This window comes from Manacus candei, unplaced genomic scaffold, assembly GCF_025592945.1.
Source record: "Manacus candei isolate 608988 ecotype Guabito, Panama unplaced genomic scaffold, ASM2559294v1 h1tg000015l, whole genome shotgun sequence".
NCBI classification, from domain to species: Eukaryota; Metazoa; Chordata; class Aves; order Passeriformes; family Pipridae; genus Manacus; species Manacus candei.
In genome coordinates, this window is record NW_026138063.1 from 23,251,260 (window position 1) to 23,262,590 (window position 11,331).

The 11,331-nt window shown below is 50.5% G+C and overlaps 2 protein-coding genes across 2 annotated transcripts; one reads left to right on the forward strand and one right to left on the reverse strand.

Moving 5' to 3' along the window:
* Positions 1-992: 992 nt before the first annotated feature.
* On the reverse strand, positions 993-6,445 carry PIGX (phosphatidylinositol glycan anchor biosynthesis class X). Its single transcript, XM_051782493.1, has 6 exons — positions 6,347-6,445; positions 5,549-5,612; positions 4,985-5,117; positions 3,980-4,193; positions 2,607-2,707; positions 993-1,563 (listed from the first exon to the last, which is right to left on the reverse strand). Exons 1-6 carry the CDS (start codon positions 6,399-6,401, stop codon positions 1,420-1,422), a joined length of 711 nt encoding a protein of 236 aa, XP_051638453.1. The 5' UTR covers positions 6,402-6,445; the 3' UTR covers positions 993-1,419.
* Positions 6,446-6,498: 53 nt separating this feature from the next.
* On the forward strand, positions 6,499-9,797 carry CEP19 (centrosomal protein 19). Its single transcript, XM_051782505.1, has 3 exons — positions 6,499-6,629; positions 8,583-8,768; positions 9,076-9,797. Exons 2-3 carry the CDS (start codon positions 8,639-8,641, stop codon positions 9,435-9,437), a joined length of 492 nt encoding a protein of 163 aa, XP_051638465.1. The 5' UTR covers positions 6,499-6,629; positions 8,583-8,638; the 3' UTR covers positions 9,438-9,797.
* Positions 9,798-11,331: the final 1,534 nt, after the last annotated feature.

Below are 11,331 nucleotides of genomic sequence, written 5' to 3' on the forward strand. Positions count from 1 at the left end.
CAGTCGTGGGCGAAGTCACAAGACGAGCTCTCTGTAGAATTCCAGGAGAAAGATGCCCAAGGGATCCTGAGGCTACACTTGGACAGCGGTGAAAGGCCAATTCTGCTGCTGGGAAGCCTCGGCCACACACTGAGCCCACAAAAGGAGTTTTCATTCACGTCCCTCACACACGCACTCCCCCAAATCACCTGCTTTTCCTGACGTACCCGCAGTTCCCAGGGAATAAAATCCTCCACGTGGGAGTTACTGTGGGCCCAATGTGCCACCTAGTGACAACTGCAGACAGCAGCCGAGCGCCTCCGCCGCTCCAGAGCCACTCAGCTTTTCCATTGGGTAATTTCCTTCTCCATTTCCTCGTATTTATCAACTGTCCTGGCGACTGAATCCAAGTCTTCTAAATATTTGCTTCCAGTCACTATCTTTTCACTGGCTCTCCTCTTCCAAGGGGCTCTTTCCGCTCCTGAAATAGGGTGAGGTTTCTTTTAAACTTTCTAAACTTCAACTCTGATCAACTGTTCAGCCTGGAGAAAAGCAGGCTGGGAAGGGGGGGGGCTTCTCCATCTCTACAATTCCCTGACAGGAGAGTGGAGCCAGGTGGGAGTCTGGCTCTGCTCCCAGGGAACAAGGATGAGAGGAAGCAGCCTCACGTTGCACCAGGGGAGGTTTAGGTTGGATATTGGGAAAGATTCTTCATGGAAGGGCTTGTCCAGCCTTGGCACGGCTGCCCAGGGCAGGGGGGCAGTCCCCAACCCTGGAGAGATTTAAAAGCCATGTGGATGTGGCACTTGGGGACGTGGGTTAGTGGTGGCCTTGGACTTGATGGTCTTAGAGGGGCTTTCCAACCTAAATGATTCCATGATTCTAATTTGACCAAAAGCAGCCAATCCCTCCCAGTTATGAGAATGGGAGAGACTATTTCAGCCTTCTCCTGTCCCAGGTATACACAGAATGTCTCTTCACAAATTCATACATAACACATCTGCACAACAAGCTTAAATTTCAGACACTTCAATGACTCCATAATGTTTTTCATACCCTTAATAATCAATCCCTAAGTCAAGAAGTACAAACAGCTCTACAAGAGGCATCACTGGACACAGGCTCTGGACCAGGAGGGAATAGGAGCCCCAAACTCCACTGCTGACTGTTGTCCCATTACCCACAGCAGTTTTCAGATTTCTGAGATTTTTTCCTCCCCTCTATCTGCTTTGGCTACAGACAACACATCCAAACTGTCTTCTGGGCTGTGGAAGGTGTTTCCAAGCATTAAGGCAAAGGAACTATAACTCATTATGGGACCCTCACACCCCCTAAGATACAAATAGCAGTAGAACAGGATCCATCTAGGAACCTGATGTAATATCCAGTTAGTTTTGCTGGATGGGGGTCAGTCATTCCACATTTCCTCCTCTGAGCAGGTCACAGGGAGAAGTGTCCATGCCTGCAGGTGGCAGCGAGGATGAGGCTGGCACAGAGCAGGGTGGTGAGCAGGGTCAGGGCACACACCAGGTAACTGTGTTCCCTGAGCCCCACGGGAACCTCCAGCACCAATTCCTCCCATGCCTGCAAGGAAAAACAAATGGATTGTACTCATTTAACAAACGGCTCCTTTTTGCCTGCAACCAGACCCTGATTTAACCAGCCCTTGGCCAAGGCTTCTTCTGGGATTTGAAATCAAAACCAAGATGGGACATCCCCTTTTTAATGCTCAGCAAACACAGTGCCAGCCACTGCTGCACTGCAAAGCTCAGTAAATGGACCTGCTGGCACTTGTATCCCTGTATCTCAGCTCCTACACCCCTGGGGATGTGTAGGGAATACCACACGGAGGAGAGCAGCTCTCACAGTGAAGTCAGATCAATGAGAAGACAGATTTCCCCAGGGTAAACAACTATTTGGTTTTTTTGTGGATGCAGGAAGCTCCAAAGTGTTTTTGGACAAGAGCTGCAGATATCCCAGGCATCTCCAAGCATCTTAAATATAAGAAGGCATGTGTGTTGCAACAACAACGGATTTTTTATTATATAAATCAAGTCTTATTTCTGAATTTCTATGCTACTGCAACCCTTCTGAGCATCAAAGGCAGTTGTTGAACATACTAAAGATCCAACTTCCCTTGGTTTTGAACACAGAATAAGAAATTTCACCTTTCCTTACCCAATCAGATACCAACAAACAAACAGAAGTGGCCTTTTTTTTTAGGATGCTATTCCTTAAATCTTTGCAGTTTTACCCCTCCTTTAGTTATATCATCAAGTAGTTTTTCACTCTGCTATTCCTCTGAAGCACCAACATCGTAAAGACTTTTCTTAATTTGACCAGAGCCAGTTATATCCTAGAATTCCAAGTAAACTAGTAAGGAAAAAAAAAAATAGGTGAGAAGAGCAGCCATCCCAAAGGGCCAGAAGAGCACAGAGTGACTGTAAGCACGGCAGAAGGGCAGGATGACCCCCACCAAAAACCACTCAGAAAGGAAGAAAGGAGCCTCACACAGGGAGAACCACCCAACTAGTCTTCTACTGATTAATTCCTGTGCTATGGAAGTTGCTAATCACACCAAAAAAAGAAGCAGGAAATGTTAAAAAGAAGCAGAAAGGAGAACTCACGGGTCTGTGTGTTGTGCTGTGCCACTGACAGGGACCGACGTTCTCGGCCAAGCAGGGAGCTCCCACTTCAGCAGGCTCCCAACACTCTGCTGCCAGCTGACCTAGGGAAGGCATCAGTGCATCAGCAGGAGCATGGGGGGATGAAGCAATCTGGCCTGCAAGACTCTGCCAAATAAGGGATCTTTCCCCCACAACAGCTTGACAGAATCAACTCCCTGGACGGCAAGCAGTGAAACAGCACTGACAGAAACATGCCAGCTCCCCTGCACGGCCAAAGTGATGCTGGGCACTCCTTCCTGTGAACTCTGCAACAGTTCCCTTCCTGATACAGCAGGTAGCCAAGAAAGAATCTCACTTGTGTGGCATCTTGGCCCTTCTGTCTTAACAGGGCAAAGAATTCCTGGTTAGCCTATAGATCCCTCAACTTTACCCATACTTACTTTGGGGAAAATTCTAAGTAAGTCATTCTTCCATTTCGCCTTCTTGGCCTTCTGTCAGCACATGCAAGACCTCCCTTCCAACGCTTTACACATTTTCATAATAATAATAAATGTTTTCCTGTTCGTAAGGAGTAAATGTGGCAGAAAAACAGGAAGATTTCAGGCCCCTTTTTTAAAAGAAAAGGCAGTCTTGCCTGTCCCTGCCTTTACCCCAGAAAATCACTGCTCAAATGATGCACAAGTGAAGATAAAGGAGTTGAAAACCATTAGTGTGTTTGATTTGGCAGCTGGCAGGAATGATTTTGTGAAGGGACACAAGATTTGCAGCAAAACTATAAGATTTCATTGTTCATATAACTTGAAATATTCATTGTCAGTGGTATCAGGTTCTCGTTTCATCCGAGTTTGAGACTCTGACCATTCTAAGCCTCAGGCACAGTTTCCTACATTCCCCCTTTACACAGAGGGAATGCAGGAACAAAGTGTCAGAAACCATCAGAATACTTTGATTCCTCTAAATAGGCGACAGTGGATATTAAATACACCCTGCACAGCTTCAGCTGCCAAGGGAAACACTGGGAGCATGGTCAGAGCAGGAGGCCTTTGGCAAGCCAGGGCCTGCCGGGATCACAGCAAACACATGGATCGTGACAACTGCCAACACTTCCAGCTGGAAGAACCCAGACAGCACAGGGGTACAATGGCAGCAGCATAACACCAAGAGGTGTGCTGACAATCCATCTGCCTTTGGGCAGGCAGCAGCCCCCAGCGAGGAAGACAACGTGGTCTTTATCAGGGCCACACCTTCCCCTCGTGCTCACACAAGCACCAAGAGCTCCGTGTCCAGCAAAAAAACACAGAGCCAGACTCCAAACTCTGGATTACCCATGGTTATTCCTCTCTCCCCAGAAAAAACATCATGGAGAATCTCACTGTGGCAGCAGCAGAGCAGCACTTCTGGGCTCTCCAGAACGACCGAGGCTTGCTGGCTGCCCTCGGCGGGGCGGTGGTACCGCGCGTGCACGGGCACAGCAGCGCGGAAACAGCGGGAACACCGCGGGTCTGCCTCCAGGGACAGCACCAGGACGAGAGCCGTGGCCAGGTACTCGGGAGCCTCCACATCAGTGACATCAGGAATTAGCACGGCCTGCGAGTGGGAAAGGTACAGGTGTGGCTGTGATCGGAACTGACACCGGGGGGAAAACAATTCCCCTCATTTTATTTTCTAGCACTGGGCTTGATTTCGTGGTCAGGATGATCAAGCTGGAAATTCTGGCCTTAAGCTGCTCCACAATACCTTTCTAAGTCCCTCTCCAATGAGTGATTCTTACATGTGAAAAGCTTAGTGTCACTGTGCCTGCAGCCAAACCTGGGAGGCATCAGCTCAACGAGGTGAGTAAGCAAGGCCGGACCTGCACCTCAGGCACCCCAAAGGCAGAAGGTGCCCACAGCCTTTGCATCCATGTTTTAACCAAATTAAGCACCTAAGGAAATTTAAGCCACAGCCTTTGTGCATCTCTATGTCCAAAATGTGAAGCAAAGACTGGAAAGTAACACAGAAAGCCAGGATGAAAACAAAGCTGGGAAGCTACTCCATCCAAACACACAGCACACTGCTTACAGCTCCCCACCACCTTTCTGGGGGCTACCCTTCCCCCTTCTCAACCCGAGTGCTTTTCCCACAGCTGCTCACCTGGGGGCTAAGCAGAGGAGCAGCAGCTCCACCAGACAGTGTATAAGAATATCAACAGCACACGACACAAAACTGATGCTGATCAAACCAGAGATACAGTGAGATGTCACGAAGATGATTCTGTGTGGCATCTCCTTCCAGGGATTAATCCCCTTGGTGCAACAAACCAGATGATGAGCAGAGATTACAACTCCCTGAGTCCTTATCCAGGTCACTGCCAGATCTCCTGGCATTGGGGCCGTTACCTTGGTTAAATTTTGCTGCTGCAGCATCGCCAGCTCGTAGGAATCCACGTAGATTCCTGGTGGAAGATGAGTTCTAGCTGCCACTGCACATCCCCCTGCATCCTCCCCAAGCTCCACCTTCACCAGCAGGTCCCTTCAAGCAAAAACAGAAGCAAAACATTTATACCTGCCCTTCAAAAGTTGGCACAAACCCCCTGAGAGACATTTCCCAGATGCACAGAGAAGAGATGCAGCTCTCACACTGTGCAATTCATTCAGAACACAGTTCCCTCCAAGCCATGGTCTCCTTCACCCCAACTCCACACCCATGGCCAAAATGAAGTTTCACTTCTTTGTTAACTTCTCAATTACCAACTGTCTCCACAGAGATCTTAGAAAGGGAACTCCAGTGAGGAGTGTTCTCCTCCACTAGAGCTTGTTAATCATTTGACCATGTTAATCCATTCCTGAAACATGCCCATGGTTCAAGAAGTTCATACAACTGTGCCTGAAAAGAGGAGAAGCTTCTTCTCATGTAAAATCAGTCCTGATGTTGTACTGATGGAGGGCTGGGAGAGCACTCACCTGTGAAACCCCTCTTTGAGGAGCTCCTGTGTGACTGTGGTGTCCCGACAGGCTGCCTGTACATCTGAGGTGACACGGAGACAACAGGTTACAGTGTGCACAGAACAGCACAGAGATCACAGCACACTGATCACAGCACTCAGAGAGATCACAGCACACACAGAGATCACAGCACACTGATCACAGCACACACAGAGATCACAGCACAGTGATCACAACACACACAGTGATCACACGGGCTGGCAGCTTTAACTAGTGAAGCCATATAATCCATGAATATCTCATCTGCAAAACCTCTCACAGCAGAATTTGACTGTGATCAACAGCAGAAGAGGTTTCTTGGGCCACTGACTGAGATGTGCTTCCCAAATCATGGAATGGTTTGGATTGGAAGGGACCTTAAAGACCATCTCGTTCCACCCCCTGCCCTGGGCAGGGACACCTTCCACTAACCCAAGTTGCTCCAAGCCCTGTCCAACCTGGCCTTGGACACTTCCAGGGATGGGGCAGCCACAGCTTCTCTGGGCAACCTGTGCCAGGGACTTCCCACCCTCAAAGGGAACAATTCCTTCGCAATATCCCATCTAACCCTGCCCTCTGGCCGTGGGAAGCCAATGTCCCTTGTCCTGTCTCTTCAGGCCCTTGCCCGCAGTCCCTCTCCAGCTCTCCTGGAGGGCCTTCAGGCACTGGAAGGGGCTCTAAGGCCTCCCCGGAGCCTCCTCCTGTCGGTGCTGAGCACGCCCAGCTCCCGCGGCCTGTCCCAGCGCAGAGGCCGTTCCCGTTGCCGCGGGCACTCACGGAGGGCGCAGAGCAGCGCTCCCAGCCCAGCGCCGACCCGCCGCCCGCCCGCCATGGCGCCCGCTCCGAGGGCTGCCCGCGGCGCCGCCTGACCGCGCCAGGCCCGCCCGCGCCTCGCTCCGCCGCGCCGTGTCCCGCAGGCGTTGACGTGGACAGCCCGGAGGGGGCCTTCGGAGCAGGGGGCCTTTGCCTCCAGAGCCGCCGTAGCCATGGCAACCGGGCGGGGGAGGAGGAGGAGTAGGAAGAAGCAGCGCCTTCTTGCCCGGCCCTGCGGCCGCCCGAGGTGAGGGAGTACAAGGGAGACGTGGGGCTCCTGGAGCGGGTCCAGCGGAGGGTACGGAGATGCTGAAGGGACTGGAGCATATCTTCGAGCAGGAAAGGCTGAGAGAGCCTCCTCCAGAGGAGACGCTGAGAGGGGCCCTTATCCATATCTGTCAGGGTCTGCAGGGAGGGGCAGGGGATGGACCCGGCTCTGCTCGATGCTGCCCAGCAGTGGGTGCCCAGCCCAGAAACCGATGCCCAGGAAGTTCCACCTGGACATGAGGAAGAACTTCCCTGTGCAGTGACCGAGCCCTGAAGAGAGACCAGAGAGGGTGTGGAGTCTCCTCACTGGAGATATTCCAGACCCCCCTGGACACAGTCCTGTGCTGTGTGCTCTGGGATGGCCCTGCTGGGCAGGGAGGTGGGACCAGGTGAGCCCCTGTGTTCCCTTCCCGGATCCATCTGGGATCTGGGAGGGGCGGGAGGGCCCGGCCCTGCCCCGCCGCCCCCCCGGGCCGCTCCTGCGGCGGAAAAACGGCTTTTTAACGGCAAAAGCGGCGCCGCTGCTGCGGTAGTGCCATAAAACACACCCTCGGATCCAAAGAGCAGCTGCTCACGTTTATGTTGCTCGTCTTCACAGAATCCCAAAATGGTTTGGGTTGGGTGGGACATTAAAGCTCATCTCGTTCCACCCCCCTGCCATGGGCAGGGACACCTTTCACTGTTCCAAGTTGCTCCAAGCCCTGTCCTGCCTGGCCTTGGACACTTCCAGGGTGGTTAATCTCCACTATTAAGGACTTTACTGCAAATTTGAACTCTTTCCTATGTGGCTTTTAACAAAGGAGGAAGACTTTTCAACTCTACTTCAAAGCAGTTTTTGAAGAGTAATGTAATTTTTCTCAATTTGGAGACGTACATTGATTTTTTGGGGGGTATAATTTGTTACTTTGGCTCTCTGTAGGGCAGTCCGAGCTCACCTTCACATTTGGCATATTTTCACTTATTTAAAACCAAAATAAAAGTAACACACTTACTCAATGCTGTAAACTGAGCTGGGAAACAAGATCTGCAGCAGACTTGGATCTTTAAATCTGCTCCAATTTAATTCCATAATTCATTAATTTTTACCCAGAAAGGGGGTGGAGCCAAGGGCAGAGCAGATGCTGAGAAATTCCCGAGAGCATTTGGAGACAAATGTGATAAGGCAGAAAAGAAAAGTTGTTGCTGCCAGTCAGGCTGATGTTCCTCCTCTGCTGCTACAAGACCAAATGCTTCAGAGAAAAGTGAAAAGGATAATTAGGGATCAACTTCATAACCTCCTCTGTGTAGTAGCTTGACTGAGGTACTGGTACCTGAGAGTTCAGCAGTCCTTACTTTAAAATGAGACATCTCCACTCTTTAAAAATTAATTCCTATTTTTGTTGTTAACTAATAAGGAGTTTTGTTATTTTTGGTTTTCATTTCTGACTGTTCTCTCTCCTTGTCCCGTCTGTCACAGGCAGCAAGATCACTCTGAAGCTTCAGAAAGGAAACACTGACTGGGTGCCCCTGCTCTTAAAATCTTAAAAAAGGGGCAGCCACAGCATTAGATACATCAACACTGTGGATGCAAGGCTGTCACTCACCATATGAAATCAGGAGTGTGATATGCCCAGGCTTGTGACAAACAGAGACAATTAAGGGAATTCCTCCCTGTGAGGGTGGGGAGGCCCTGGCACAGGTTGCCCAGAGAAGCTGTGGCTGCCCCATCCCTGGAAGTGTCCAAGGCCAGGTTGGACAGGGCTTGGAGCAACCTGGGCTAGTGGAAGGTGTCCTTGTCCATGGCATGGGGTGGAACTGGATGGTCTTTAAGGTCCCTTCCAACCCAAACCATCCTGGGAATCTGGGATTTTGCTGAACATGTCACTCTACTCCTGACAAAAAGACCAGCGCTGAGGGACACTCACACTTTGTTTCCTTTTTCCCTGTTTCCCAGTGAGGTTCACCATTGCTGAGGAATCTGATGAGGCCACTCCCAGCACCAGGACCAGGATGACTTTCACTGCACAGAAGTGTGGGGTCTGCTTCCAGCCCCCCTCCATCGTCCTCATCTACAGAGACCACAGCCAGGATAAGACTCGCCGGCGCATCATGCCCGTCAGGAATTTCTCCAGGTTCTCAGGTGAGGTGCATTCGTTCACTTGTAGCATTCCCCAGGTCCCCTCCAGACACAGAGAGAGGAACTCACTGTAACAGCATTGTTAGTAACCACTGAGTAGCCTCTTACCAGCATGCAGAGCGTGCAGACAGGGGTGTTTTGGGGTGACACTGCCTCCCCAAGGAGCCCAAGGCTCCATCTCAACCTGAGCAGTGCCTCTCTAAGTCTGGAGGGTTTGGAGAGACACCCTTGGGAGGGACTGGGAGAAGATCTGTCTCTGGGAAGAGCTTTGCTTGCAGCTCTAAGTCCTCGTGGTGGTTTTTGTCTCCAGACTGCAGCATGGCTGCCGAGCAGCTGAAGAACAACCCTCGGCACAAGCCCTACCTGGAAGGGGTCTCGCTGCGGCAGCTCCAGAAGCTCTACAGTTTGCTGAGAGGTCATCTGGGAGGAGAGAGCCTGGCTGAGAGCTTGGAAAAGTTTCGGCAGGAGGAGACCATTGACCCAGAGGAGGATATGAACAAACTAGATGACAAGGAACTAGCCAAGAGGAAGAGCATCATGGACGAGCTCTTTGAAAAGAACAGGAAGAAGAAGGATGACCCCGATTTCATCTATGACGTTGAGGTGGAGTTCCCACAGGATGAGCAGCTGGAGTCCTGTGGCTGGGACCTGGAGTCAGATGAAGAAATCTGATTCCAGATTTCTGTCCCAGCAGAGAGGATGATGTCGGTGCCACACAGAACTGATGCACATTGGCTACAGAGAATCCGAGGGACCACAGCAGTCCCAGGGTTAAGGGAGCTTTGTTTAAGAAGCCAGACTTGATGAAATGGAAACCGGGCAGCTGAAATTGTTGGGTGGTTTTAGTCTTTTCCTACATAAAAGAATTTATTTAATCTTTCGATTTTTTTTTTTACATTTCAGTCAGCTTTGGCTGAAAATGAAGTGTTAAATATTCATGTCCTGAAAGCACTGTTAAAGCTGCATTGCACAAGTAGAGTGTTTCTTATTGCCTGCTGGGAAGTTAAATATATATCATTCTTTCTATATAAATCAACAGTGCACTGAGGATATTACTCTCACATTTCCTGAAAAATGCTTAAATCTCCAGTTTTAGCTTACACAAATATAAATCCTTATATTTAAGAAAAGGAATATCTAGAAAATGAATTAGTCTTGAAAGCACTTTTGAAAACACAGTGATTTCAAATTGCTGCAATGGGGTGGTTGGTTCCTTACACTGCTGGATGATGCTTTCTTATAAGTGCTCAATTCTGGGAGAATGTGCTTAAAGTATCCAAAAAAAAATAGAGTGGTAGAAAGTCAAAGGCCAGGGTTTAGAGTAAAACAAAACCTTTACTCATCCCACTGAAGCTTTTATTCCCACTGCTAGTCTGTACCAGCCAAATCCTTCTCTCCTGCAACAACTGGAGGACTAAGTTTAGGATTTTTTAGGAAATTGCACAACTCCAAAAGCTTCCCGAGTTTCAGCTTTCCAAACCCAGGCAGCTGTGAGGGCTGTGGGTGGGATGGGCCTTCATCCTGAGCTGTTGCCTGAGGTAACTCAGAGGAGTTGTAAATGGCCTCCCAGACTAGTTCCTGCCTTCCTTCTTGCAACCACAAACTAAATAAAACATGTTAAATTTATCAGCAAGATGTCTTGTGGCAGCCCAGGCGCTGGAGCTGGAGGAGCTCTCCTCCCACACACCGAAACGATGGAGTCACTGCTGGGAAAATCTGGAACGGGTCTCCGTGAAACCACAGTGCTGTGCCACCACTGCAGAGCAGGAGGGAGCTCACACCTGGCCACGGGGGGCTTCAGTTAGGAACGGAAGCTGGTGCCTCACTTGCCACAATTAAAGAAATCTAAAGCCTGACTCAGCAGTCCCAGGACCGGAAGGGGCATGTGGGGCTCTGGCACAGGCCTTGCCTCAAAGACTGCAACAGAACAGCAGAGAAAGATCTCCCACTTGAGCGGGAGGGGGCCATGGGGACTCCTCCTGCACACCCATCCTGCACCCAGCGTTGTCCTGGCTGGGCTGGGAGGATGTGGCTGCACCCCCTCCCTGGGCATGGCCCTTCTCACAGTGGGGGCTCAATGAGGCCTAACCAGTGCCCACTTGAGGGGGTAATCACCTCCCTGGACCATGAGGTTCCTGCTGGCCTGTCCCTCTAGCCCACACCAGTCCTTCAGGATGAAGCCCTGCTGGTCCTCCCAGTTTGGGCTCATCTGTGAACTTGGCACAAAGCTGCTCCACAGCCTTCTTTAGGTCATGGACAGAGATGAAATGGGGCAGATCCCAAACCAGACCCTGGTGTTTTCTCACCAGCCTCCTACTAACCACTACCTTGCGTGCTTCATCTTCCAGCTGATCCTTACCTGCCTGGCTGCCCATCCATCCAGACCATGACATCCACACTTGGATGAAGAATGTTGTGGGACAGTGTCCAAAGCCTTGCTGAAGCTGAGGGAAATGGCACCCACCACTTTCCCCTTGCCTACAGACCACCAATTTCATCCTGAGAGGAAAGCAGGTCAGGTAGGCACAAGTTACCCTCATCAATCCACGCTCACTGCTCCCAGCCA

What these genes read in the sequence shown, in the direction of transcription:
- PIGX (XM_051782493.1), bottom strand. Translation starts at nt 6,401, where the DNA reads ATGGCGGGCGGGCGGCGGGTCGGCGCTGGGCTGGGAGCGCTGCTCTGC. An exon ending in AGCAGCAAAATTTAACCAAG is followed by an intron (nt 4,194 to 4,984) that starts GTAACGGCCCCA and finishes TCCCACTCGCAG; the next exon opens with GCCGTGCTAATTCCTGATGT. An exon ending in GCTGCTCTGCTGCTGCCACA is followed by an intron (nt 2,708 to 3,979) that starts GTGAGATTCTCC and finishes TGCCTTCCCTAG; the next exon opens with GTCAGCTGGCAGCAGAGTGT.
- CEP19 (XM_051782505.1), top strand. Translation starts at nt 8,639, where the DNA reads ATGACTTTCACTGCACAGAAGTGTGGGGTCTGCTTCCAGCCCCCCTCC. An exon ending in GAATTTCTCCAGGTTCTCAG is followed by an intron (nt 8,769 to 9,075) that starts GTGAGGTGCATT and finishes TTTTGTCTCCAG; the next exon opens with ACTGCAGCATGGCTGCCGAG.